This window comes from Furipterus horrens, unplaced genomic scaffold (assembly GCF_987537825.1).
Source record: "Furipterus horrens unplaced genomic scaffold, mFurHor1.1.pri manual_scaffold_4, whole genome shotgun sequence".
NCBI classification, from domain to species: Eukaryota; Metazoa; Chordata; class Mammalia; order Chiroptera; family Furipteridae; genus Furipterus; species Furipterus horrens.
The window spans coordinates 4533557-4561548 of record NW_028327174.1 but is presented as its reverse complement, the minus strand read 5'-3'; the positions used below and the strand labels follow the sequence as shown (position 1 = coordinate 4561548).

Genomic DNA, 27992 nt, shown 5'->3' with positions numbered 1-27992 from the left:
CAGGGGCAGATGTTGATTTTGTCTTCTTCTTCTTCTTTTTTTTTTTTTTTTTTTTGCATCTATTGAGATAATCATATGGTTTTGCTTTTTTAATCTGTTAAAATGGTGAATTATATGGATTGGTTTTTGAATAATGAGCCAACCTTGGATTCCTGAGGATAAACTCCTTTGGTAGCGATGTATTATCCTTTTTATATGTTTTTGGTTTCAACTTGATAAGATTTCATTAATAATATTTTCATCTATGTTTATGAAGCATGTTGAGCTGTAGTTTTCTTTTCATCTTTGTCTGGTTTTGCTGCCCCCACAGAATGAGTCTGGAAGGATTCCCTCCTGTTTTTCTGGGAGAGTTTGTGTAGAATTTATATTACTTCTTTCTTAAAAGTTTGGTAGAATTGACTAATGAAGCCAAATGTGCCTGAAGTTTTCTGTATGGGAAAGTTAAATAAATTCGATGTCTTTAATAGATATGGGATTATCTGGGTTATATATTTCTTCTTGTATGCATGAGCTTTAGTACTTTGTGTCTTTTAAAGATTTTGTCCATTTCATCTACATTGTCAAACTTATTGGCATAGTGTTGTTTGAAACACTCCCTCATTATCATTTTAATATCTATAGCATCAGCATCAATACCCCCATCATTCTAGATATTGACCAATTGTGTCTTATTTTTTTTTTCCTGATCATTTCTAACTATAGGATTATAAACTTTGCTAATCTCACAAAACCAGGTTTTTGCTTTTATTGATTTTTTCTTTTTTTCAGATTAAAAACTAGCGTTTAGTATTTATTATTTTACCAATTCCTATCTATTCTAGAACATTTAATTAATTGTTAAATTAAATTTATTGGAGTGACATTGGTTAATTAAGATCATATTTCCAGTCTGATTTGTTTTTCCTTTCTTGTGCTTCTTTAAAAAAAAAGATTTTATTTATTTTTAGAGAGAGAGAAAGGGAGGAAGAAAAAGAGGGAGAGAAATATCAATGTGTGGTTGCCTTTCACATGCTCCCAACCAGGGACCTGGCCCGCAGACCAGGCATGTGCTTGGGAATCGAACTGGTGACCTTTTTGTTTCGCAGGCCGGTGCTCGGCCCACTGAGCCACACCAGCCAGGATGTGTATCCCACAGATTTTGATATGTTTTCATTTTCATTCGGTTCAAAATACTTTTTAGCTTTCCTTTTGACTTTTTATTTTACTCATACATTATTTACAGGTGTGTTCTTTAGTTTCCGAGTATTTGGGAATTTTCCAGGGAACTGTTACTGATTTCTGATTGAATTCCACTGTGGTCAAAGGACATATTTACAATAACTTTAATCTTCTCTTTTTGAAGAGAGAGAGAGAAACACCGAACTGTTGCTCCACCCATCTATGCATTCATTGGTTGATTCCTGCATGTGCCGTGACCTGGGATTGAACCTGCAACTTTGACACATTGGTATGACTCTAACCAACCAAGCTGCCCTGCCAGGCAGCCTTAATCTTTTAAAATGTACTGAGACTTGTTTTATGGTCTTTTGTGGTGATGTTTTATGTGTCTGTGAAACTCAGGCATTCCTTAGCTTTACATCCTTAGTTTTGTGATTGCATTTTGGTTACATTTATAGTAATTTGGGGAGGGTAGAAGTTATTATCTCGAATGGGAAATGTCTGTTTGATGTCTTCAAGCGCTTCAAGGGCAGGCTCTGTGTCCTGTTTACCTTTCTGTCCCCTTGGCATTATTCATGGCCCAAGATGGAAGCTCAGCGGACACTAGTTGTGTGAACGGATGGCACTTAGACATTGTCTGGCTGTGGTCTTGTTTTTGATTCAGAAAATATGCTCATTGTCTTAGGAGGCAAGACCGAGTCTCACACACCTTTGTGTCCTTGTGTCCCTCCAGGACTTTGTACAGAGCTTGGCACTTTGTAGGGGCTCAGGCAGCATTCATGGCATTGAATGGAACCAAAGAGATACCCACAGATGTGCTGCCTCTGACTGGCAGGGGGTTGAAGCCACCCTGAGGCAGTTGGCAAAGCGCATGGGCCAAGGTGTTCCTGTCATAAAGCCCCCTAAGGCATGATGTCACACGCCCAGAGACCACTGTCCTTGTGAAAGGGAGGGGCTGTATTCTGGACTCCCAGACTTGGCTGACCCTGGAGCCTGAGGCAAGGTGAGTAGGCTGCCTGGGTGCTGACCTGGCCAAGGGGTGCTCTGCAGATCGCTAGTGTCATCAAGGGTGGCGTGTTTGTTATGTGGGCTCAAACGGCAGTAAGCCACTAAGCAGGAGAAAACTGTCTTTGACTCCTGGCCTTCCTTTCCGGCTTCCCAGCTTCTGGCCCCACTTGGCCTCTCCCTTCTCCCCTCCTCTCCTCTCCCTCAGTAACTACTTCCTCTGTGTCCCCCCTCCAAACCTCTTCTCAGAGAAATCCCATAACTTCCCTCGCGCTGGCTACAAGGAGTCCCAGAGCGGACTGTGGAACCCATCGCTAGCGGTACGCCCCGGGGGACAGTGGAGGGCGCGGAGGTGCTGTGTCGCCCGCAGAGAAACGAAGTGAGCTCAGGCCTGGAACGGGCCCACTGGGTTTGGTGACTAGGAGCGTATTGGTGACTTTGGTGAGAGTTTTCAGGGACTTACAGGCACAGAAACAGATTGTGGTGGGCTGTGGGGTGTGGGGGCGGCGGAGAGGACTGAAGATACCCACTGTAGACAGCTCTCTCCAGGGGACGGGGTGAAGGGCAGGGGACAGTCAGGATGGTCGCTGAGAAGGGGAATGGGTACAGAGAGAAGGCTTTTTTTTTTTTTTTTTAATGGAAGGGATTAGCGACGTGTTCAAATGCTGACGGGAAGGAGTCATTAGAGAAGGAAAGGCGAATATATGAGAGAGGAGACCCCCCTGGCCCCCCGCAAACGCCCAGGTGGTGAGAAGTCCAGACCAGATGGGATGCGGGAAGGGCAGCCTCCTGGCGTGGGGAGCAGATGGCCTGTGAGAAGCAGAGACTGCGTGGGGGGTGGGGGTTGGGGCAGAAAGTGAAGCGAACCCCGATCTGACGGTGCCTGTTTTCTCCGCTGAAGGCGGGGGAGGCAGGTGGGGCTGGAGGTTTGGAGAGATTCTGCACCTTCCCTGTGGGGGATCGGGGCTCACCTTGGAAGCGGAGGCTCCCTGGGCCACATCGGGGGTCCAGTGCACATCGCAGACCTTGACTTTACAGTGGTGTCGATTTGCAGGGAATTGCGACCCTGAGGGTGGGATTCCTCATGTGGAGGAGGCTACGGAATCTCCCCAGTGCTCCCCACGTCACTCCCAAAATGTTGGTAGTTTTAAATCATGATTATTTCCTGTTATCATTCACTGCCTACACCTGGGGGCAGTTTATACCAAATGTTCGGTAGGGCTATGCCTTTTCCCTTCCTTCTATCTGACCCCCTTTTCCCTGGGACCTGCCTTTCCAGCTCTGAGGGCCGCAGTCATCTTTGGTTGGGGGCTCTGAGGTCTTGGGAGGAATTTCGGAGCCTTTCCAAGCTGCTGGTGCTCGCCCCCTCCATCCTGAGTTTGGCCTCCATCCGTGACCAGTGGAGTTGCCTCCCCCAGCCACCTCTGGCCTGCGTGATTCCTGGCATCCCGGGCCTCATGATATATTGACCGTTGCCCATCTCTTCTTGGACTGAACATGGTGTTTGGTGTAGGCCGCCAGGGAGAGAGGTAAAGTTTAGGCGGGCCCTGCTACCATGTCCCAAGTGACCAGGAAGGGGAACCCAGCTGGGCCCAAGAGGAGGGGAAAACAGGGTTCTCTATAATTTTCCCCCTGACCGGGAGGGTGTCTCTGGGACTCAGGGTTCGGGTGGAGGGCCTGGTCCTAGCTGATGGGATATGGCTGTTGGTGCGTGCGTGCGTGTGTGTGTGTGTGGGGGGGCAGGGAGTCACCATCTTGGCAATGGCAAAATGCTCTGCTTGTCCCAAGGGAGGCGTCACAGAGGAGGAAAATGGGTCATGGCGTAGGGTTTCTAAGCCGGGCTGCGGGACCCCTCAGTCCAGCGCGTAGGGAGCGCTGCGGTCGCAGTGAGCGCCTGCAAGTGCCCAGCCTCGGTCAGGTCCCCGCCTTCTGTCTGGAGCGGTGCGGCGGACCTGCGGACCGGGGTATAAAAGCAGGGGAGGGAAGGGGGAGCAAGGTACTGCGGCCCCTTGGGTGCCCCGGGCTCCGGGTCTGGCGTTCGAGGCAGGCGGAGGCGCGGTGTCCCGCCCGCCAGTCCGCAGCAGCACAGGCTGGGCCCTGTCACAGCTCACGGGTTCCTTCATCCTCAGCGGTGGCCGGGCATGCCATGCCGGGGAGAGCGGGTCCCGGGCTGGGGAGGGATGCCGGTGCCCCGCGGTGAGGGCCTGAGAGACCCCAGCCCGCGCCCGGCGTTGCTCTTCTTCCAGGCTCTCCAAGTTCCTGTCTGTACTGCACACCTTCATCCTCGCAGGTAAGGGCTGGGCGCGGCGCGGCCTCGGGGCGGCCGCAGGGCCCGGGGCACCGGCTCTGCGCTCCGAGCCATCCGCTGTCCGGCTGCCGGCCGTTTCCCAGAGGCGCGTGCCCCAGGGCTGACCACACTGCTCCCGGCCGGGCCGGCCTCCTTTCTGCCTGCGCTCCCTGTGCCCCTCCGCAGCGAGGCGGCCTTGAACGCGGCCCAACCCCAACGCTCGTATGTGCCCCGCCCCCGCCGCCCCCTAACCAACCAGAAACCCGCACAGCCTGGTGCTGTCCTGTAGCAGGGACTTTAAAATCTCTGCTTGCGTACTAAAAACCCATCACACGTCTTAAATTAATACCTAATATCTTTCGAAGTTTAAACAGTTTCAAAGGATATGACTTCTGGCATATTGTAAATACCGACACTTCAAAATAATTATGTCCCTCTTTTCAATAGTTTAACTTGTTTTTGTTCACCTACCTGCAGGAACAGTATGCTACTGTTTCCAGGGGTCTGTGGAGAAGACGGCTCCTGACCATGACATTGCTGGGGAATCATCACAGGTAGGGCCTTAGTCAGGCTCCCTGGGGTCATGCCGCTTGACCTCAGATGGTCAACCATGTGTGTGTGAGAGAGAGGAAGGGAGGGAGGGAGGGAGGAAGGGAGGAGGAGGGTATGTAGAATGTCGGGGTTCTCGAGAAATTTCCTGTTCCTGGCAAAGAGTTAAAACACAGCGCCCCCGTCCCCCACCCCCATCATGGCCTGCCTGTACGGCCACCTCGAGGCTCCGAGGCAAACCCGAAGGAATAGGTGACGAGATGCGTGTGAGAATCCCCGGAATGTGGTTCTGCACTCACATGTGAACAGGATTGGCGGTGAGCAGGACACCTGCCTGGGGTTATGTGCCCTCTGATGCTCCAGGTCCAAGAACCTATGGCAGAAGCTCTTCTCCAGCCCTCGGCCAGGAGAACAGCCACGGAGGCCGGATCCCCTTCTCTCCTCTGTGGGAGTCCCAGGGGAGCACTGCCGCCAGATCCTGAGGGGTGGTCCTTACAATGTCACGTGTCCAAAAAGGTCTTAATTCATCCTCATCTGAGAGTTTGGTTGGGTATAGAATTCTAGGCTAGAAATGATTTTCTCACAGATTTCGAATATTCTCAGTGTCTTCTGGTTTCAAATGTTGATATTTAAGTCTGATGAAATTGAATTCCTAAAACAGATATTTTTCTTTGTATCTCTGGAAGTTTGTAGGTTCTTCTCGTTGTCCTTGGTATTCTGAAATTCACTGATGGCAATCTCGGGGTGCGTTTTCTTCATCCATTGTCATAGGCACTTGGTGATTCCCTCTCTTCTGCAAACTCATGTCCCTCATCTTTGGGAAATTGTCTTGATAAAAAAAAAAAAAAGGAATGTATTTATTTAGAATCTCTCCCTGTCACCCTGTCTGTTGCCTCTGTTCCCACTTGCAGAAAGATCTGTGATTTAGTTCTTGGTCCTCCTGATATCTTCTCTGTTCTTTCCAGGGAATACTTTTTTAAAACTTTGTTCTACACTTTGCTTGGAATTTTCATTCTCATAACGTATCATAGTTTTTGAACACTTCTAAAGCCCTTCCCGTTTCATCTGTGAATGCGACGTTCTATCTTTCTGAAGACATCGATTACCATCTGAGGTTTTTCGGAATTCCTGTAGTCTTTTGGTGTCTGCGTGCCCACACAAATGGTGACCAGTGCGCAGCCGGGCCCTAGGAGTCACCTCAGCTTTCCCCCGCTTCTCTCTCTCCATGTCATGCAGCCCATAGGAGAGACCTTAAGGCCAGTGTGGGGGCCGATGGATAAGTGCTACCCTGTGACCACTCAGGTGGGTAAGGTCTGGGGACTCTTCTTCCCCTGGAGCTGGGTGGCTGTCCTGGGTGCCCTGGACAGACACTGTGAGAGTCCGGGCCGGGCAGGACAGGACCCCCAGCCACTCGAGGCTGTTTCCCTCTGTAGAGACGCAGAGCCAAGAGTGTGATGAAGCGAGCCCCTGAGGTGCGTGAGCCTCCCCTGGAGGGGCCCAGGCTGGGCTACCTCCCATCTGAGCGCCGTGAGACCCAGGGACGCTCCAGCTCACGGCTGGGAGTGAGTCCCACGGGTAGTGGTGGGATTCCTCCAGGAAACTCGCAACCCCAGCCCAGCTTGAGCTGAGAAGGGACGGACTTCCCCAGAAAGACAAAGAACAGTCCACGCCCCACGTGTGGAGAATGGGGAGGGATGAGGCGTTCCAAGGGCCTCTTGGCCCACATATGTCCCCCTGTTCCTCCTGGCAGGCCACGGGCCCTCAGGCAGCGAGAGGACTGAGTGATGCTGCCCCCAGGGAGGAGCCTGACATCCAGTCTCAGGACCAGGAGGAGGCGAGGTCCCCAGCAGAGGAAGCAGCCGGCCCCATTCCTTCTGGGAAGGAAGTGGCTAAGGAGGAGGAGGTGGTAGAGAACCCCGGCTCTGAGGTAAGGAAGCCTGGTGCCTCCGCTGGAACAGCGCAGGGCATTCGGGATGGGGGGACGTGAAACGGAAGGTGGAGGCTGCCCCCCTGCCCCGGTATGAGGGCCAGACTGCCATCCCAGAGGTAGCGTGGAGACTGGGTCTGAGTCCGGCCTCCGCCCACTTCTCGGGCCCTGAGGCTCACTTTCCCCATCACACACTGTGGAGCCTGTCTCATTGTGCCCCGGGCCCCTTGTTCTTCCGCAGGGAAATGAAAAGGCCCTAGAGGAGACTGCTGTGCTTCCTCCTGGTGAGAGCGCAGACCCCGCCCTGTCACAGTCGCCCCGCCTCCCTCCCTCACCTCGGTGACCCTGCGCTGGTCACCCAGGGCAGAGCCCCTCTCAGACCCTCCTGCCTGGGGAGGGGAAAAGCCCAGACAGCCAGAAGCCCCGACTTTTCTGTAGGAGCCTCCTGCCTGCTCCCTGGTGGGCAGGACTCAGGGCCCTCCCCTTGTTTGGGAGGAATAGCTGGTGTCCATGCTAACCTGACTGCTCCCCCCGCCCCCCATCGGCAGGCACCCTAGCCCTGGGGAAAGTTCTTCCCAGCAAGGGACCCACTGCTCTGTCTGCCTGCCTGTTCTGCAGAGGCTTCTGAGGTGGCAAGCGACGAGGACAGGCCTGGGGGTGCTCTGCAGCCCCTGTGGGAGCTCTGGCTCAGCTGGTTCCCAGCGGCTGACAGTCCCAAGACTCAGAACCATGAATGACAAACTACCCAATAAATGCACAAGGTGATGCCTGTGTGGCCCCACTGCCTCCTCCCAGGGCCTCACGTCCTCGCAGACCCAGTGTGGCCCCGTCGGCACTCCCTGGCCCACAGGACAGGCCTGGCATGATTGATAGTGGCTGCTCTGGAGATGCCGAGGGGGCCCTGGCTGGCCTTGGACTCCATGTCAATGGACAGACCGAGTTCCCAGAATGCTGAGGGCTGGGAGCGCCCTGCCTGAGCGCATTTAGAAGACACTGGTGGAGCCTGTCAGAGATGCTGCTGATGCTGTTGGGTGGGGGGTGTCTGGTGTCCCTAAGCTGTTTACTAAATGCATCAAGGGGTCTTCCCAAGACCTGAGTAAGCGGACAGTCATCAGAAACCCTGGGATGCTCCCCGTGTGCTCAGTTGGAACCAGTCAGGTCCAGGGGTGGGCACACGTGGAGGGTGGCAGGTAATAAGGTGACAGCCCTAGGGTCTGAGCAGGGAGACAGGACCCAGGAGCCATCTCATGGAGTCTTCTCATTGGCTGAAGGGGAAACAGAAACCCAGGGTCACACAGTGTCGAGACAGAAGAAGGACTAGAGGCAGGCTGTCCTCCACCAGGGTCCCCATGTGGCCTCCAAGGTTTGAACCCTGTCCTAAGACATGCGTGCAGCCCACAGGGGCTCATTCCCTGCCCCTGGCCAAGTGTGCTAAGAGCTGGCTGACCTGGTCACTCAGAGGGCCATGTCCTGGGTGGAATGTAGACAAGTGTCACCCAGCTCCAACCTGGCCAAGAGGCAGGGGCCGGGACGTGAGCATCCCTGAGGGGCCAGGGAAGGTAGGCAACTCAATGTTGGGGTGACTGAGAGGCTCGGGGAGGTGGCTACTTCCTGGGCTGCCGTTAGGCTCCCCAGGGAGAGCTCTCACACCCGGTGGCTGAGTCCAGGTGTTAACCTTCCTGAGTTCCCCACCTTTGGGTGTCATGGGTGAAGTGGGAGAGCTGACCTGATGGTGTTGGCTGAGCCTCTGGCCTGCGGTGCCGGGCCTGAGATGCAGGCATTAGGCTGCGGGAGGCCCTCCCCACCCCCACAGGCCTGACAGCTCTTAGCAGCTTCACCTAGCCCCTCCCAGCAGGAGCTGGGACCATGCCGGGACATTGTCCCCACCCCTGGTAGCCAGTGTTGGGTCTCCATAGGTGACTGGGGTAAGCTGTCACTTTCTGAGCCTCAGTGTACCCATCTCTCAAATGGGGTCAAATGCTAGTGCAGAATGGATAGGGCAGGGCAGCGCTGGCCCTGGAGAGGCTCTGAGGCTCCATCACCGCCAGGGCTGGTTAAAGGACTGGGTGGGACACCAAGGCTGGAGCCACCATATTGGTTTATTGCACATCAGGGCTTCCAGCTGAGGAGTGGGCTGGGGGCTTGGTACGCCCCTCTAGCGGGGCACAGCACAGAGCTGGTAGGGGGCTGGGGTCACCAGAAAGGAATAGACACCGTGGTCGCTGGGGCGGGGCTGCCCCTCGGGCACGGAGAAGCTGAAGCGCTGCAGGAGGCAGGAGAAGAAGAGGAAGAGCTCCATGCGGGCCAGGGGCTCCCCGAGGCATGAGCGCCGGCCTGTGGGTGGGCATGGGGGCTCAGTGAGCCTGGGGCCTGGGCTCTCCCCCTTCAGGCCCCCTCGGGATGGGGCAGCAAGCTGGGCTGAGAAGGTACCTGCTGAAAAGGGAATGAAAGCCGCCGGCTTGACAAAGCGGCCCTGGGCGTCCAGGAAGTTCTCGGGGTGGAAACGGAAGGGCTTCTTCCAGGCAGTCTCATCCTTCAGCACTGATGACAGGTTGGTGATAAGCGTCGTCCCCTGGCGGGAGAGGCTCGACATGAGTGGAGTCTGGGCTGAGGGATGCTGCGACCCCTGCCACCAAACATGCATGGGTACACACAGGCTGCCTGGAACACACCTGTCCCCATGGGGACAAGCAACATGCCTCCCATGGGCACCCTCGCTGCCACCTGTCCCTGCATGCATGGCCCTTCCACACACTTGAGTTTGTCTTCCCCACCCAACTCATCAAAGAACCTGCCCAGGGCCACAGTCAGTGCCTGTGGGAATGAGTGGGCGGCTTGGGTTCTAGCCAGTGGCCATGTTGGGGCTACCAGAGGGGAGGTGGTGTGAGCTAGGGTGAGGAGGTGGCCTACCTTGGGGATGAGGTAACCCTGCACTTCAGTGTCACGGGACGTCCTGTGGGGCAAGCCCAGTGGGATGATGTCCCCAAAGCGTTGCACCTCGTGGACCACGGCCATGGTGAAGGGCAGTCGGGCCTGGTCCCCCATCTCTGGTGGTCGCGTTTGCCCTATTACCTCATCGATCTCCTGCTGGACACGTCCTGGACAGACAAGGTCCCCACAGTGGTCAGACCCAGGGGCTGGGCTTCAACCTCCTCTGGAGGCTGTGTATGGGGAGGAGGAGGTCACTCTGACTGCAGAGCTGGGACCCAGCCTCTGCTTAGACCTCCTGTAGCTAAACCAAACTCAGGGGTCCCAGGCTGCCCCTTGCCCACCCTCCGACCCCTGGACTGGGCTCACGCTGCACATCCGGATGCAAGATCATGAGCAGGAGGGCCCAGATGAGCGTGGTTGAGGTGGTCAGCATCCCAGCGCTGTACAGGTCAGACACCACCATGCGCAGGTTCTCATCAGTGAAGCTGCTGTTGGGGCTCCCCTTGGCCTGGGCCATGCAGAGAGGGCGGGCTCAGGGGCAGAAGGTGGAAGACCCCAGATGGTCACCCAGAATGCACAGAGCAAGCAGCCTGGGTGCAACCACTGGGCAGACACACAGGCCCTACCTTGCCTGGCTCACCTCATGGTGCAGCCCACAGCCCCCCGGCTCTGTCCCTGGAAGCTGCCCCGCACCTTCTCCACTTCATCCAGAAAGGTGTCAGTCAGGTCTCGGGGTGGCTGGTCTGGGTCCCGGGTCATCCTGTTCTCGTTGATCAGCTCATCCATCATGGCCATGAAGGCCCTCTGCCCCTCGAAGAGCTTGGCAGCCAGCCCGGGGATGTGCAAGAGCACGGGGATTGCGTTCAGCATCTGTGCGGGCCACACGTGGAGCGTGGGTGTTTGTCCCAGTGCTCAGGCGTTCCCCCTGACAAGTCGGGTCCCAGCTGCCTCCGAGGTCTTGCCACCGATGACCTGTTCTTCCCTCCAGGCAGGCCTCCACTCTCCTCCATCCTGACCTCAGCTGCCAGATGGATCAACCTAGAATCTACTTGTTCTTGGCTCTGTGGCTTCTAAGGGAGGAGTCCAGGTTCCTCAGCTCTCGCCTGGGGCGGTCTGACGCTGGCCTGGCTCTCCCACCTCCAGCCTTTCTCCTTGTGGGGCTTCTTCTGGAAAATGCCCTTTCTCTGATGCCCCTCTATGTAAATTCCCATCCCGGGAGGCCCGTCGTGGGGCGGAGGCCCGCCTGCCACTGAGGCCGCCCAGGACCCCTTGTTGCTGCTCCCTGCCCCACCTCGCGCAGCAATCCTGACTCCTCCTTCACTCCTTCCTCCATTAGTTTCAACAGCTTGAGTAAGCGCTGGTCGTCGTACTCGAAGCGGCGTCCAAAGACGAGGGAGGAGATCACGTTGCTCACCGCTTTATTCACGAGGGCGTTGGGGCTAAAGGGGCGTCCTAGGAGCGGGCGGCGCAGATCAGGGGTCGCCTCGGTCTCCTCTTCCCCGGCCCCTCCATCCCTGTGTCCTGTCGCTCAGCCCCAGCACTCACCGTCCTGGTCAGCGAAGGCGGCACATAGGTGGGTGGCCTCCTCGGTCACCCACTGCTCCAGCGACTTCTTGCCCAGGCCGAAGTTGCGCAAGGTGGACAGGGAGAAGCGCCGCTGCTCGCGCCACGCGTGCCCGTAGCGCGCGAGGATCACCCCTGGGGCGGGTGTGGGCGCGGTCGGGTGAGGCCGACTCACCGTGCTCGCCGCCTGTCCCTTTCAGGGGATAGGTTTCCCCTCGTCCCCTACCCACAAGCCCTGACCTTTCGGTGTAGGCTTGCACCGCCCCCTCCTTCAGGCCCCGCCCTCCACCCCACCAAGGCCCGCCCACTGACACCTCCTTCCAACTTGGGAGAGGTTCCACTCTGTCCCCATCATTGATCGCCAGCTCTCCCCTCCTTGTGGCTGGTCTTGTCCGCACTCTGATCGACGCACCCGGACCCACCTCCACCCCAATTCGGAGAAGGCCCTTCCCGGCCCCTGCCTGGCTCCTCCTCGTTCCGCCCACCCAGCCCCTCGTTCCGCCTTGCTGGGGCCCTGGCCCGCCCCCTCTCTGTACGGCCCCTCCACATCCTCTGGAGTCCTCTGCACGGCTCCACCCTCCGCCTGCCGCACGTCCAGGACCCTCCTGCGCCTGGGCCAGTGGGGTCTCGAGTCAGTGACTGCCCTGTCCCCGACGGGCCGCGGTCTGCCCCTCCGCTTGCCTTCAGCGCTCGGCCCGAACCCCAGGTGCTGGTAGATGGGCATCGGTGGGCGGTCGGCGGTGTCCTCGCTGCGGCTCACCAGCGTCTCGTGAACGGCCGCCGGGCCGCTGACCACGACCACGGGCGTCCGGGCCAGCCGCAGGCTGAACACGTCCCCGAAGCGGCGCCGCAGCTGAAGGCGGAGGGTCGAGGATGCTGGTTGAGCTCCCTGCACCCCCGACCATTTTCCCCAACCCGGGTCTCGTGGCCCTAGACTTGGCGGCCACCTGGGCCGTCAGCAGTGAGCAGGAGCAAGGACTTCGGTCTCATCATCCTCTATGTTCAAGATCCTCAGGCTGGATCAGACCACCCAGCTATGACTTTGCAAAGGTCACCAGAATTGTCAGCAGGCCTAGTTAACATCCCCTTTTACTGGAGAAGAAACTGAGGTTCATAGAGGTGAACAGTGAGGCCCAAGGATCCACAGCAGCAAAAGATTTGAACCTATTCTCTCCCTCTTTCAACCTCGATTTCCTGATTTAAATGGGGCTCATGACCAGACTCCTCTTCAAGACCTTTCAAGACTCCCATTTTAAAGACCTTTCTCCCTGATCTAAACAGAAGGGACTCAGTCTCACATCATTTAAACACAGTCCAGCTGGAAACGAAACGCGTTGCCAACTGCCATCCCTCTTCAAGACGTTGCCCTCTCTGGCCTTGGGAAAAGCCGACTGTCCCTCAGGCCCTGGGCGCATGCCTTCCTCAGGAAGCCCTCAGACCTGCCTCCTCTTCTCTGCTCAGCTCTTTGTGGTTCACTCACTGCTCGCTGTCTGTCCTGCTTGCTGCCCATGCCCCCAACCTTCCTCACCTGGTTAACACTGTGAAGCATGTCCTGGAAGTCCACCTGCAGCAGGTTGCCCAGCCCGGGCAGCGGCATGGGGCCAGGCGGGTAGCGCGCAGACCAGCGTACACGCTGAGGCATCAGGTCCACCAGGAGCAGGAAGATGACCACGACCACAGCCAGGGTCCACAGGGCCTCCCCCGTCAGCAGCCCCATGGTTGCTTCGGTGCTCACAGGGCTCCTGGAGCCCCTCACCACCCCAGACAGCCGGGATCAGGCCGGGCTGGACACCTTCACCACACCCTGTGGGCTCCACCAGCTGGGGCTTTCTTTATAAAGGGAGCTGAGACTGACCTTTGCTCTCTGCCCTCACGCAAGCCGGCTGTCGGGTGACTGTGCTGCCAGAGTTCAGGGAGGGGGCAGGGAAGGAAGGTCAGGTGCACAGTGGCCAGAGAAGTCCTTGTCCCTCCTGTCCTGTAAGGTGTTTTCCTAGAGTAGAGGGGCAAAGATGAGAAGTCCACCCTCCATCTGACTCCCCAGTTCTGTACAGGCTCCAAGAAGAACCAGGGGTTTCAGGCTTGATCCTGCACAACAGCTTTACACCTAATGTTTTTACAGACTTGTCCCCAGAACATGTCCCTACCTTCCATACATCACCTCCCTCCTCCTGAGTGGCCTTCACCTCCCAGGTTTGTTACTGACCCTCCCCTGGTGCTATAGGGAGGTCACAGGGACCATGTGTGGGGGGGGGATGGAGTTCTCCACATCCCCTCACTTCAGACTAGTACACTCAGCACACACAGAATGACAGACAAAACACATTCACAGACACCACCCACATGTTTACAGAGTGACATGAAGTCACATGCACATCTCCCAGTTCCCAGTGGGCCTGTGGCGGCCTGTACACAACCCCCACCTGGAGGCCGCTCAGAGTGATGCTGAGGACTCTCACCTGGCTGCCTGCTGGCCCAGCTTCCTAGGGTTCAGCTTGGGTGGCTGTGTTGAGTTTAAACCTGGGGGGGCAGCAGTCTCATTTTAGAGCTCCCTAGTCACCCTGACCCTGAGAAGCCAGTTCGATGGCCCAAGGACCCTTTTCTATGTTTGTTACAAACTGGCCCATGGACCTGCTAGCTCTGGTGGCCACCCAGGTAATGAATCTTCTTCAGTCCTGGGTCCACCTTTCTGACTCGGAGAAACGTGGGGTGGGCACTTTCCCTTGTGGACCGAGCTTGGCATAGGATATGACTGTCCCCAGAGAAGTGGGCCTGCTTCCTCTTTCTCATCATTTGTCTGGGAGACAAGGAGATGGGAATCAAGGGGAGATGTAATTTCTTGATACCCGCACAGGCCGCTGAGGACCCTAAGAATGGATTCTCCTGCCTCCCCTTTGCTGGCCTCCTCCCTCTCCCTGGGCCGCGTCCCCCTTGGGCTCTGTGGTCCCTCAAGGAAAGAGGCAAACCTCAGTACCGCCTCACGCCAGAGCGTGCCACCTCCATGCTGGGGCTGGCTGCCAGGTCCTCCCTCTTGCTCAGGCTCTCCGTGCCTCCAAGCAGAGGGATAACTGCACTATGCCAAGGCGGGGCTGCTCCCTGCTGGCCTCAGCACCCTCCTTCTTCAACAGTAAAAAAGGTAGGAGTTGAGTTTTTAAGTCAGCAAAGCTGGTGGGAACTCCGAGGCCAAATCCACTCAAATTTTAAGACACAAAAGCCCAGAGGTGGGGAAGGGGGATTGACTCCTCCCCTCTCCCCCATCCCAGGGGTGTGGCAAGCCCTCACTCTAGAAGCAGCTGGAGTAGTTCCGGGTCTTGATGGTGCTCCCCACAGCTGGAGCAGGACTGGAGGAAGCCTTCCCCACCCCACGTTCCCTCAGTTCTCTCCCTCACTCCAAACAGCAAGTACACTGGACTCTACCCAGAGTGCCTCCAGACATCCGAGTGCTTGGGGTCTCTTGGTAAAATCATACTTGGCGTGTGAACGCTGCTCCTCACCTTCCCAAGTTCCCACATCCCACTCTCCGGTCGGCCCAGGCCCAGAGGGAGCAGCTTGCTGGGCCCAGTTGGGGCCTCCCTGCATCTTGCTTTGGCCAGGGATTGGGTTCTGTCCCAGCCATGCTGGGCTTCCCAGGGGTTGGGTGCTTGGCTGGGCACTCGAAGACAGTGGGAAGACGAGAGTGGGCACCTGCTCCCATGTGCTCGTATACAGGGGAGGAGGTGGAACTCAGAGCTGTCGTGCCAGGCCAGCCGTGCAGACTGGTTTGAGGGTCATGGGGACATTGCCCCAGGCTGGAGCAGGACTTTCTGGGAAGACTTCATGGGAGGACTTTGGCTGGCTCTAGCACTGCAAGCCAAAGAGACCTGGCAACGGGACCAAAACGTCACTGCCAAGTCCTGTGCAGGGGTAGGTGAGTGGCAGCACGAGGGAGGGAGGGAGGGAGGTGGCTGGAGACTTGGGCTTCGCAAGCCGGGCTGAGGACTGGCCTGTGTGGGACTGGGGCTCCCTGAGCCTCCAGGAGGCAGGGAGACTAGTTTTGAGGCCACGCAACAGACCAGGAGGGAAGGACCCACAGGCACCCCAGGGGCTTCTAGGATCCAGCCCGTGGCTTCTCTTCTGGCCTCAGCTGAGAGTCCCTGATCCAGTGGGCAGAACTTTCTACTCAGGACTGTCAGAATCAGGTGGTGTCGGCGGTGGGGCAGGCAGGACGGTCCGACTGAGTCACACAGTGACCCTCAATGAATTGCCTTTACCTACCCTTGGTTTCAGACGCCATGCCCTCTCCAAGCAGTCGTCCTAGCAGGAATATGAAGGGCAGTGATAGACATGCCTGCAATGAAGGCAGTGCCCTCCCCCTACAAGCGGCCATTGTCTAGGACAGGCAGCGAGGAAACCCTGCAGTCACGAGGCCTGTGGCCTTCTGCCATCATTGCACAATCGCAGTCGCTGTTGATGAGGCGGTGGATGGTGTGTCAGGCACTGCTGTTCACGCAGTGTCCTCCCCACAGCCCTTAAGGCAGGTGGCTTTAAGGCCCCCAAGACACAGAGGAGAGTGAGTCTCAGGAGTGACTCAGGTCAAAGTTACAGAGCAGCATTAGGGCTCATCTCAAACCCTTGCTCTGAGCTCCTGCTCCACGCTGGGAATAAACTTCTGTGAGGGCCAGCACGTAAGCGGCGGACATTTCTTCTCTTGGGAACACAGCCCGCCCGCCCTTAGCTTCTGCTCTGGTGAAGCTGCTGGGGCAAGTGAGTACCCGCCCCCATCCCCGGGACCACGCCTGTCATAGGTGGTCACCGAAACAGGGGTCCTCTGGACACTGCGACCAGAGACTTGAGTCCAGGGTGACGTCAGAAAGATGGCGGACCAGAAAGCGCCTGGCCCGGGGCCCCCCAGGCACGAAGACCCGGCCCTGGGCCCCCAACATGACGCGGAGCAGACCCCTTGGTGAGAGTCCTAGAAAGCAGGGAGGGAGCTGCAGTACCCGGCGGGGCCTCCGGAAAGCTGGTGGCATTTGGCTCGCCTGGCCCCTCCCCCGCGGCATGGCAGCGCCCGCGGCCCACACTACCCAATTCCCGCTCCTCCCTGGGAACATAGAGAAAGGGTAGAGCCCGCGTCCAATTCGTGGGGGCGCCGCGCGCCCGGCCGGCTCACCCACTCACCGCGCGGACCCCGACGCGCCCGGAGGCTCCGGCAGGAAGGCTGCGTCTGCAGCTCCGCAGGCCGCCGCCGGGGGGCGCAGGAACTCGCGGCGCGCGCGCAGCACCGGCCGGCGAGGGAGCCGGGCAGGGCCCCCTTCCAGTTGTTTACCGGCGCAGGGCTTCCGCTTCGCTGGAGAAAAGTCTGGAGACCCGTGGCACGACCATGTGAATGTATTAGCACTACTGAGCCGCACCCTTACTGGTTAAGATGGTAAATTTTATGCTTAGACCACATTTAAAAAAACAATCACCACTGCACGCCTATTAGAACGGGCACCGGCCAGAACCCTGACATCCGCTGCCGCGCAGGACAAGGGGCAACAGCAACGGAATGCACGACGGTGCAGCCACTTTGGAAGGTAGTCTGGTGGTTCCTTAGAAAACATCCTCTTAGCATATACCCGGCCACCACTCCCTGGTATTGACTCAAAGGTGCTGAAAATTGTGTCCAAGCGAAAACAGGGATGTTTATAGCGGCTTTATTCATAATTGTCGAAGCTTGGAAGCAACCGAGGTGTCCTTCACTAATGAATGGATACACTCAGGTACGGATGGACAATGGAGTCTCATTCGGCACAGAAAACAAATGAGCTACCAAGTCAAGAAGACATGGAGCAAACAAATGCACATCACTAGGAGAAAGAAACCAATCTGCAACGGCTCCATGGTGTGTCGTTCCAACCAGCTGGCACTCCGGAAGGGGCAGAACCACTGAGACAGTGAAAAACACCAGCGGTTGCCAGGGCTTAGGGGGAGGTGGGGATGAATAGAAGGAACACAGAGGATTTTTAGAGCCGTGAAACCACTGTCTACTATCATGGCAGACACGTGACATACATGTGTCCAAACTTCCTGAATGTACAACACAGAGTGAACTCTAAGATAAACCATGACAATGATGTGGGCACAGACCACAAGTGCATTGCTGAGCTGCGCGTGTTGGCAGTGAGGACAGCTATGTGTGGTGGGGTCACGGGGTATGTGAGAGCTTCCTGTGCCTTCTGCTCGATGCTGCTAGGGACCTGAAACTGCTCTAAAAAATTCTCTATTAAAAAAGAAGTGCTTGGGACTCAGACGTGGTGGAAGCTGAGATGAACCACCTGAGCAGCCGAAGCTGCCAGCAGAAGGCAGAAAGCTGGGGTCGGGAGGGGAGGGCGGCTCAGAGGCCAGTCTGGGGAATGATCCAGGACAAGCACAATGCCCCGCTCAAGCACCACCAGCAAGTCAGAGGGGACAGGAGAATAAAAGGCAAAATGACGAAGAATCATTAGCTGTCAGGAAAATATTTTCCTCAAGATGCATATTTTTCAAGTTCTGTGGTTTAGCCCTTGACACCTGAAATCTATCAATTTCACTTGAACTGTGTTAATACCAACGCAAGACCAGACAAGAAGCCAAGTAGCTCCAAGAGCCGTCATTGCTATGCAGGTCCTACAGGCCCCAGAACACCCACCCACACCTCCACCCTGGCGCAGCGGAATGAGGAATGGACCACACTGCTTGATGTAGCCATTAAAACGAAATTAATCTGCCATTTCTGCAGCCCCAAATTGATGAGCACACAAGAACTCATTTATAATTGCTTATTTCTACTTCACAACATTCCTTCCAGTATTTCTGTTCTCCAAAAAAGTCCATTAACATTGCATTATTTTTTTATAACCTTTAAAATTAATGTTGATTGGAAATATGTTCTCATATCAACTTAAGTAAATCTGAGCATGCCCACACACTGGCTGAGTCCCACCCTCCCCAGTGAGCAGCAGAGAGGAGCCTCTCGATTTGTTTCTGCAGAGGCAGCGGCCCTGGAGGCTGGGGACAGGCTGCACCTGTGGGGGCTGGAACAGGGAGGAGAAGAGACGCATTTGGTTTAGAGTAACAGAAAAGGAAACAAGGTTAAAATGAAGTTTATTATTTTTTTGATTATTTTTTTAAATAAAACTGTTTGTGAAACAGCTGTTTTACCCCCACGGCAGAGTGACTCCTGAAAGATGCACTAACCCTTCTTAAGGCCTTAACAAGATTTTTTTTTGTATTTTTTTCTTTTTTAAAACTCAGATATTTAAAAAATTATACACTTTACAAAACAAAACGAAACAATACAACATAAAAAATCACGTAGCACGGGGCTGCTCCACAACAGGCCCCCTTTTCCTTTATGAAAATGAAAGCAAAATGAAGACAGGGCCAACTGGGCATCCTGGTCAGCGAGCCCCACAGCTCAGACCCAGCTGTTCCCATGTCCCTCCCTCCCTCCCGAGGCTCGTCCCCTGTCCTTCCACCCAGGAGGCGGGGCACAGAGGCCTGGCAGGGCCCTGCCTGCCCTGCACTCAGCCAGGCACTCGGGGTTCCCATCGGCCACAGTGACCCAGCTGTGACCTCAGGGCATCTGCCAATCTCATCCCCCCCAAAAAAGGATAAAAATTTTAAAAATAATAAATAAATAGTGTTTCTGGAAATGAAAAAATTTATTTTTTGTGTTTAAACATCATTTTCCCACTCTTGAAAACATGGACCACCCCCACTCCCCTCCCCCCAAACCTCCCCACTTTGAGACGAGCGAATGACAGGGTGGAGTCCGTGTGGTTGGTCTGCTTTCAGTCCTGGGTCCCGAGATCTCTGAACTGGTGTGAGACAGGCTGACCATCAAAGCCACACCCTCGTCCTTTATGAGTTTCCGTTCAATTTCACATTTAAATTTACTGTTATTGGAACCAATTTGGAGTTCTTTTAACTAGATAATTTTAAAATAGAATCAAAAGGGACAGCGCACCTTTCATTTAAACAAAGTCTTTCCAGACTAAAAATAGATTTATATATATATATTTTTATCCCTCCCTTTTAATACCCCCCCTTTCCCTTCACCCCACCCCTCCCCCCACCCCCCACGTTGTCACTATGGAGATTGTGTCCATGGAAACAGCCATTCTGTCGTCTTGGGTCTCTTTCCTGTGGTGTCTCGGTTCGAGTGTGATGTGAGGACTTGGGAAGAGGAGCTGTGGGCAGGCACGCGGGGCGGGGTGCGGCTGCACAGTGGGGCCATTTCCATTCCATCGCGCGTGTCCACCACCTTCTCACCTCCACAGTCTCACCTGGAAGACAGAACAGACGCTGGGGGCTGGGCACCTCCACGTGGTGCAGCAGCCACGACCCTGTGAACGAGCTGCTGAGACCTGGCAGACATCCAAGACCAGTGGTAGGGCTGCCATGCGGCTCTGCGCCTGGGGCATGGCTGAGGGCAGCAATGACCTGTGGCTGTGAGGGACTGAGGGACTAAGACTGAGTGCCCCTCACTGAGTGTCTGCCTCCCCGGAGCATGGAAGGAACTGAGACCGGGAGAGAACTCCCCAACCGAACATCCACGCCGGGGCTGTGCTGGAGGAGGGCCGCCTGCGGAGGACCCTTGCTCGGGAGCCACCCACCCCAGGGCCTGTGGTGGATTCAGCGCTTGGCACTGCGCGGTCCTCAGAGAGGTGGCCGAGCGCCTGCCACGCTGCGGAAGAGCAGGCTCGTGGCCACTCCCCGTTGTTCCCGGTGTGTCAGCTCTGTGTGCTCACAGAACCCTGTCCCCCTGGGCCAGCCTCCCCTGCTGCTGGCGTCCCCTCTTCCAACCCAGGCTCCGGTCTCAGGAAGACCCTGACGACCCACATGGGGGAGACGGGCCTGTACCAAGGGCCTCCTTGGAATGCTGCCTGGGCCATTATGTGTGCAAAGGTCTGGGAGAGACGCAGTTTCCGAGAGTGAGTCCAGAGAAACCGGCCCAGAAGCCAGGAGCGGTGCAGCCTCGCCCCCACCTGCCTGGCACAGTGCTGTCGGGCCCGGGCCCCACCTCGCCACCGCCTCCAGCAAGCAAAACCCAGGACAACCCAGGTGTTACTTGCCCCTTCAATTCCATAAAACTTACTCACTTGCATAACTTAAGGCTGGTCTGTGTGCATGAGCTAAGAATGTTATATTTAAAGCACACACACGTGCTGCCCTTGCCAAAGACATTCCTAACTGCTTGGCAGAAAACACAGGCAACTAGGAAGACACCTTACAGAGACAGAGGACAATGTCCCCATGTAAACCCTGGGACTCCAGCCACCAGCCCTGGGGTCACAGGCCAGTGGCTGAGCCATTCGGCTACTATCGTGGTGACACTGTGGCTTCCCCTGCAGCTCATGCCGCACTCCGGCTGCCCTGAGGCTGAGGCTGCCAGCAGAGGAGAGAAGCAGTCTTCTCTGATGGCACCCCAGGGACCAGAGGTCCTTTGTAAATATGATGACAAGGAGAGAACCAACGGGGGACCTTGGACAATGACCAAAGGGGCAAATCTTGGTGGGGATGTGGGACACCGGCGTGAGAAGAACAGAGGTCCAGGTGTCACGCACACACTGTGAGGCCGTGTTTGTGGCGGAAGCACAGGGCAGGGTCTGCCCACCAGCAGCACCTGGCAGTCTGGGCCTTCCACCCCGCCCTGCCCTAACTCACAGTAACAGCCCCCACCCAGCCCCCACCCTCAGAATGAAGCTTGCCTTCTGGGACAGCCTGGTCGGTGGGCTCTCCTTTGGGGCCACAGGGGTGCACCCTGGCCTTCCAGCCTTTCCAGCAGGGACGTTCCCCAGGCTCAGGTATTAAGACTGCCCAAATACACGATACCCCAAGTGGAATGGGACCCTAACTTCTCAGCATTACTTCTAAAAACACCGAGCCTTCGTAGGGAGAATAGGAAGAAAGTTCTTGAAGCACCTACTATGTGCCAGGCACTCTGCCAGGGGCTTGACAGACATCATTTCATGGTGACACTGGGAGGCCTGACTCCCTATCTCAGAGGAGCTGAGGTGACACACATGGCCCAGAGCCACGCAGCTGGTCAGCAGTGGGACTGGGGCTCACTTCTAACACAGCTCTTCTGACTGGGCCCCGGGGACTCTGCCTTTGAACCTCAATGGCTGGACGGTCCTAACTGCATGGGACATGGCAGAGCCCGGGAGCAGACGCTAAGCCTAGGGAGCGCGCAGCCCCAGGGCCAAGGCTTCCCAACACGCCCGCGCCCCGCTCAGCTCCGGCCCTGTGGTCTGCACCTGCCGGGGCAGGGCCGAGACTGTCCTGCGTCCCCACCCGGGCACCAGGCCTCCGTCTCCAGCCTGGCCCACCCGTAGGGGGTGGAGGGGGTTTCACTTTGAACTGTGTGTTAGAGGGCACAGTCAGATGAAGGGACACCTTCGGGGGTGGGGGGGGCATGCACTCCTTTACCCATGACTCCCCTGGTACCACGTGCCTGCTCCTGGCAAACATAGCCCTGGTCCCCATCCTACCGAGCAGCTAGCCTAGTGGAGATGCAGGCGACAATGAACAGATGGCCGGGAGCTGCAATGAGGCCAGGAAGGCTGCGGGCGCGGCTCAGGCAGAGACAGAGGAGGGATGGCCTAGGTGAGGCAGGGACGCTGGGTCGAGCTGGAGCCTGTCACCCATGATGGGAGGTGTAGTGCTGGCCCAGGGAGCTAACTGCCAGCGTAGAGGCCCAGAGGGGGTGGCCAAAGGCCTACAGAGGCGCTGTCAGGATCTGGACTCAACTCTACATATGACGAGAACCTCTGAGGGAGAGAAGGGACAGGACTGGAGGGATGTTCGCTAAAGATCATGCTGCTACTGAGGGGCAGGGGTCTGCACAGGGCAGCAGTGGGGGGCGCAGGCGGCCACAGGAGCCATACTGCCTGTGGGGCAGCTCACACTGGCAGCCACATGGGACTTTCCCACCACACAGGCTGTGCAGGTGGCATCCCCTGGAACCCGGGACAAAGCTGCAGCTGGAGGGAGTTCCTGCTTCCCAACCACCAGATCAGGCGGAGGCGGCCGGGCGGGGCATGGAGCCTCCTTGTTTATTGCCCGACAAGGCAGCAGGCGGCGTGGGGGCTGTGCCATCAGTGCCCCGGATGTCGTCGGCACAAGGGGAGAGTGGCGCCTACAGGCCTGCCACCCCTTCAGGAGTGGGCAGGAGGAGCCCACTGGAAGGCTGCCCGGGCCTTTTTCCTCTGGCACTGCTGGTCTGGCACGGGACGACTGCCAGCTACCTCGCCTGCTGTGGGGGAGGGAGAGGGGGCACCACGGCCTGAGCTTTTGTCAGTCCCGAGGCCTCACTGCACGCCAGGCTGTGCCAGGCATGTCACAGACACTTCTTAACCGAACCTTCAGAAGGTCGGCTGCTGTTAGTTCTCTTTTTGCAGAAGAAGAAACTGAAGCAGAGACAATCAGTGGCCTGACCCTGGCCCACAGCACTGCCCACTCTGTGAGGAAGCGAGGTACCAGGAAGTGGGGCTCACATGTGCACCCACTGTTCCCTCCCTGCCTGGAAGGAAAACCCAGTGACGGTGGCTCTTATCCCCTACCACGGAGCCCAGAGGAATGCTCCTTTGGGTGGGGGTTGTGTCTCTGTCCCTGATTACTCTGAGGGGTGAATTAAAAAAAAAAAGATTCTATTTACTTATTTGTAGAGACGGGAAGGGATGGAGAGAGAGGGTGGCAGTGACCGCTGGCCTCTCACGTGACCCCGACCCGGGACCAAGCCTGAAACCCAGGCGCGTGCCCTGACCGGGCATTGGACGCCCACCCTTCTGGTTTGCAGAATGACACTTAACGAACAGCCACACTGGTCAGGGCCCTCGAGGTACACGTTTTGTCCCTGACAGACCCACAACTGCCCGCAGTGATAGGCTACTTGCCACTGAGTGTCGCGGTTTCTTTTATGTCAACAGGGATGGGAACGCCAGCCCCAGGAGCGAGAGCGGCGTGCGTCCATGCGCAGGGCAGGGCTGGGGGGCAGGCGCAGGGTGGGGGGAGACGGCGACCGAGACTGACCCCCAGGAGGAGGCCCGGGCCCGGCCTCGCTCTCTGCCCCACACAGAAGCCGGAGCCCCACGGCCAAAGCAAACAGCCCCAAACAACAAACCGCTCTGTGCCGAGCCAGGCCTTCCAGGGCGCTCCTGGGAGCGGTCTTCGTGGTCCCTACGGAGGGCAGTGCTGACGGCCTGCGCTGAGCGGAGGCACCAACGGGGACGGTGGCAGAACTGCCCAGGTGCAGCGACACCATCCAGACCAGGGACACGAGAAGGGCCAACGACACCCCCTCGGAGGGCTGGCCAGGCCGCGCGGCAGGGACGCATTGCGCCACTGGCTGCTGCTGACGATGAACGCGGGGTCCGCCTGCTCCTCTGCGCCCTGTGACCCGACCCCTGCCCTGTCCTGCTCCCCCATTCCCGCCTCAGCTCCCTGGAGAGGAGAGAGAAGAGCAGGGCCGCAATGTCCGCGCCTCCCGGACCCGATGTAACCGCTGTGAGCCCCCACAGTGGTCGGCGACCCCTGGGTCAGAAGCCAGCCCCGTTCTGGGGAGGATCCCCTTCGTCCCCGGGTGTGGCTAGGGGGCCCAGAGAAGGGCAGCCCCCGCTGCAGGATGTGGAGGGGACGCTCCAGAGAGCCAACCCCGCGCCGCAGGGCCTCGGACACCTGGAGGCCACCCCAAGCCCGGCCTTGAAGGAGGAGGAGCCCCCCAGGAACGTGTCTGAGCCACCGGGCCCCAATGCGCCCCAATGCCCCCCAACGCCCTCTGGTAGCGTCAAGTGCCCAAGGCATGCCTCTTCACAAGCCACCTCCTTGCGCTCAGGGACGGCGGGCGGGCAGCCAGCGGGGGGCAGGCCCGGCTCCCAGGGGCCCCGGGGGGCTTAGGAGCCCAGTGAGACTGAGCGCTCAGGCTGCTAGCCTCCGAGAGGGTCTGCCTCCCCCTCGTGCCTCTGCAAAAAGAATCTTTCACAGTGCTGGGGGAAAAGATTGCAAGTAACAAAGCTTGGGAAATGCTTTGTTTAAAAAAAATAAAACCCCAAAGCCCACCACCAGCGTCACAGACAACGGGGTCATTAGAAGGGAGAGCCGCCGCCTAAAGCCTTCCTGAGCCGGGCACACGGGCCCCGGCAGCGCGCCCAGGACCCCCCGCCAGGCCTGCCCGCAGGACAGTCACTGGGGCGCTCGGCCGGGGGCAGGGGCCGCCCCACTCCGGCAGCCGCGCCCGACTCACCTGTGCTTGCTGTCCGTCCGTCCCCGCGGCACAGCGCCCCTCAGCCCCGCTCCGACTGCTCTGTGCCGAGGCCGCCGTCCGCCGTCTTGCTCTGCACGGCGGGGAGGGGGCACGGGAGCGGGGGCTGGCGCGGCACAGGCGGGCGGCAGGCAGGGGGGCAGGGGCGCGCGCGGCAGGGCGGGCGCAGGGAGGAGGGGCAGCACATGGAAAGGAGAGAGAAAGCAGAGTCAGTGCCGAGGGACACACAGGAGACGCTCACACAGGGTTTTGAGGCCAAACGGGACCGTCACAAAAGGGAAGTTAAAAAAACGAACACACAGATTAAGTAAAAACAAAGAGAGCACTATAAGATACTAGAATCATCGCTGGAAGTAATTTTTAAAGAAAAGCATAAGCGAGCACGTTTCAGGAGTGTAGGGAGGGCAGGCCCATCGGAATGACTTCTTTCTAGTCCTTTCTGGCCCTGCTCGGAGACTGGAGACTGCGAGCGGCCAGCGACCACCAGGTGTCACTGTGACCTCAGCCAGAGGAGAGGGCAGCTGCTGCGGGGGACTCCAGGCGGTGCGCTTTCCTGGTTCCTTGTCCAGACACACGCACACACGTGTGCACACACACATGTACACCGCACACATGCACATGCACACACACACACACACACAGTATCTCAGAAACAGACCATTGCCCCCTTATCTTCCATCCTTTCCTAGAAGAGGTGACCAAGAGACCACCTCTTGAAGCAAAACCACGGGGAGACAGAGTTTCCCCAAAACCCTGGAGCCAACTCCATTTCCCCTGGTCTGGGAAACCACCTCTCTTACATATCAAAGCCCACAACCAACCTCACCTCACGACAACCTGTGAACTGGGCTTCCGTTAAATTAAAGTGGAAATCAGTAGTTTTATTGAGTTTGATCTGATTTCTCATAACAAACACGATTCTCGCCAACACACTTCTCCCAACGCCCCCCACGCCGCAGTCTCCCCGGGCCAGGAGCAGGGGAGGTGGCCTGGCCCTGCGATGTCACGAGCAGCCCTGCTGGGAGCGGGCTCTGGGGGACCTGGACTCACCTTGTGCTTGGGGCACCTCACCGAGAAGTTCTCCTCGTGTAGCAAACAATCTGCAAGACACAAGCAGACAGTCAACCAGAGCTGGTGAGTGGGGCCAGGGCTGATAGGGTCAGACATGGCGATAAGAGGTCCCTCCACTGTGATTTCTAATAGTAAAAACTTAGAGACACTCCAAGTGAACTGTTAGAAATGTCATTTCAAAATAGTTAACTGTATAGAGGAAACGCTCATGATACAAAATCACTGGAAAGACCAGAATACATAAATGTGTGAGTACAATCCTAATTTTATCAGAATGTTTTATATGCATTAAAAAAGGACAAAGGAAATCTACCAAATTGGAACAGTGATTCTCTTTGGGTAGTAAGATTACAGGTGATTTAATTTTTTCTGTATCCCCATCATGTTATCATATTGCTTTAATAATCAGAAACAACCTCTAGGCCTTGGTCGGATAGATCAGTTGGTTAGAGCGCTGTCCCAATAAGCCAAGGTCGCAGGTTCAATCACCAGTCAGGGTACATACAAGAATCAAACAATGAATGCATAAGTAAGTGGAACAACAAATTGATGTCTCTCTCTCTAAGATTTAAAAAATAAAACAATCTCCAATAAATGTTGCTTTTAAAACCTCCCATTCTAGGCTAAGCCCACCCTAAGGTCCCGGCCAAAGCTTCCCAGTGAAAACACTTTGAATCTGGGGGCACCATTCCCCTCTGTTGACAGCCATGTGTCAGACAGGAAGGAGGCCAGGCCTGAGCCCCGCTGTCCCCTTCGCCCACAGCCCACGGGGACAGGGAGAAGCTCCCCACAGGAGCTACATAATCTGCGCTAAATGCTTCAGAGGAGACATTAATCCTTGGAGGAAAATGATTCATTCCAACTCCTAACACGGGGACAGCAGCCTCGCTGACAGCCTCCAGGTGAGTTGAGCTCCATGGCACAAGGGCAGTGCGCGGCGCTGGCGAGGAAATCTCATTAACGAGTCCACGCTGCACACCACAGCTCCCGGAGACCGACAGCCAGGTCACTGGTGCAAGATGCGGTGGCAGAACGCTAATAAATATTGATCACACATCCTCAGATTGCTCTCAGGCACCGTGGCTGGAGGCAGCCATGGTACTTAGCCTTGTTAAATTTGCAATTTAACTTGGGTTTAAACGGAGGTCCAGATTAGCAGCCTGAGTACCCAGAGATTTCAAGTGAAATGGTAAAAAAAGCAAGGGAACACACAAATGAAAAAATCTGAGGTCCTTCTATCCTGAACAAATCAAAAAGGCCCCTTCTTAATCTGGCTTAGGCCTGTGGCACCCCACCTCCCTCCGGAGTCCTGGAGTGTCTAAGAGGCCCCCAGGGCCCGGGCTCGCAGGGCCTGCTACCCTCCGCGCCCCTCCCCGCAAGCACAGAGCACGGCGGTACATGGACTGTGTTAATCTAAAACCCGCAAGTACATGGCGCGAGCAGGGCCCCCGCTGTGCAATCTGCCAGAGCGAGCCCCCAAGCGGCAAGGGGCAGGCAGCCTGGGGTGCCGCTTGCCAGCAGAGGCCCTAGTCTGGGCCAAAGAGGAATGGCAGAGACCACGTGGGGCGCGGCCACCCTTATGCCACAGCTGTTTTCAGAAAGGAGGGACCATGGTACTTGGCAAAGGTGCACCAGCAGGGTGCAGCCACAAAGAGTTGCGAGGGACCATTCATAGTACAGTATGTCTGAAGTTAGGAAACATGTTCCCTTCAAGGTAAAAAGCAGAAAAGAAATAAAGCAACCCAAGTGCACACTAAAGGCACCTTGGAACCAACGCCAGGCACTTCTGGGAATGGAAGCGTCCTAAACAAACCTCCCAGAGACAGCTTCCACCTCTGGCAAGGCCTCTCCCCCGCAGGAACACTGCAGACAAACGCTCTCACCTCTTCTCCTTACTTCCACAGGCCACCAAGAAGGGCAAGTCCCCTTCCTGGCAGGGCAAAGCCCCGCCGGAGAGCGGGCGCCTGGCAGGGCACGGGAGCTGTACCTGCTGGGGAAGGAGCCAAGAGCGGTAAGAAGGGCAGAAAACCTCTTCCAAGGTCTCTGAATAGGCGCCTGGCCCCACAGTCGGTCAGCCGGCCTCTCCATTTGTTTCCCTGAAGCCGCAGGCGGCGCCCTGCACTGGCTGGACAGAGGGCCTCGCCAGCACCTCTCCAGCGAAGTCCCAGGACGTGGTTTGCTGGGTCATCGCACGAGCTGGAGCGACTCCCGAGGCTGTCTGGTCAACAAGAGGGCTTCTG

At 56.8% G+C, this 27992-nt stretch overlaps 3 protein-coding genes across 4 annotated transcripts in view; 1 reads left to right on the top strand and 2 right to left on the bottom strand.

Annotated features, from left to right (window-relative positions):
- Positions 1–3650: 3650 nt before the first annotated feature.
- Positions 3651–7691, top strand: LOC150010929 (uncharacterized). The gene is made up of 8 exons (XM_090275078.1): positions 3651–3692; positions 4410–4453; positions 4928–5004; positions 6236–6301; positions 6433–6561; positions 6750–6926; positions 7168–7210; positions 7545–7691. The coding sequence occupies exons 1-8, from the start codon at positions 3661–3663 to the stop codon at positions 7661–7663; spliced, it is 687 nt and encodes a 228-aa protein (XP_090131204.1). The 5' UTR covers positions 3651–3660; the 3' UTR covers positions 7664–7691.
- A 1316-nt stretch (positions 7692–9007) lies between these two features.
- On the bottom strand, positions 9008–13247 carry LOC150010928 (cytochrome P450 2D14-like). The gene is made up of 9 exons (XM_090272317.1): positions 12949–13247; positions 12102–12273; positions 11403–11555; positions 11149–11309; positions 10551–10727; positions 10224–10365; positions 9837–10024; positions 9357–9498; positions 9008–9260 (listed from the first exon to the last, which is right to left on the bottom strand). The coding sequence occupies exons 1-9, from the start codon at positions 13135–13137 to the stop codon at positions 9082–9084; spliced, it is 1503 nt and encodes a 500-aa protein (XP_090128443.1). The 5' UTR covers positions 13138–13247; the 3' UTR covers positions 9008–9081.
- Positions 13248–19494: 6247 nt separating this feature from the next.
- TCF20 (transcription factor 20) overlaps positions 19495–27992 on the bottom strand; it is a 102389-nt gene continuing 93891 nt past the window's right edge. The window contains exons 4-6 of one of the 2 annotated variants that reach the window (XM_090272315.1): positions 25732–25781; positions 24664–24787; positions 19495–19705 (exon numbers count right to left, since the gene is read on the bottom strand). In XM_090272315.1, coding sequence (XP_090128441.1) covers positions 24704–24787; positions 25732–25781 — 134 coding nt within the window. In that variant the 3' untranslated portion in view covers positions 19495–19705; positions 24664–24703. The remainder of the gene's footprint in view (positions 19706–24663; positions 24788–25731; positions 25782–27992) is intronic. The other variant, XM_090272316.1, reaches the window with a different exon arrangement.

What these genes read in the sequence shown, in the direction of transcription:
- LOC150010929 (XM_090275078.1), top strand. Translation starts at nt 3,661, where the DNA reads ATGGTGTTTGGTGTAGGCCGCCAGGGAGAGAG. An exon ending in GTAGGCCGCCAGGGAGAGAG is followed by an intron (nt 3,693 to 4,409) that starts GTAAAGTTTAGG and finishes CTCTTCTTCCAG; the next exon opens with GCTCTCCAAGTTCCTGTCTG. An exon ending in GACTGCTGTGCTTCCTCCTG is followed by an intron (nt 7,211 to 7,544) that starts GTGAGAGCGCAG and finishes CCTGTTCTGCAG; the next exon opens with AGGCTTCTGAGGTGGCAAGC.
- LOC150010928 (XM_090272317.1), bottom strand. Translation starts at nt 13,137, where the DNA reads ATGGGGCTGCTGACGGGGGAGGCCCTGTGGACCCTGGCTGTGGTCGTG. An exon ending in TTCTGGATGAAGTGGAGAAG is followed by an intron (nt 10,366 to 10,550) that starts GTGCGGGGCAGC and finishes TGCATGGCCCAG; the next exon opens with GCCAAGGGGAGCCCCAACAG. An exon ending in TTTCATTCCCTTTTCAGCAG is followed by an intron (nt 9,261 to 9,356) that starts GTACCTTCTCAG and finishes GCCCACCCACAG; the next exon opens with GCCGGCGCTCATGCCTCGGG.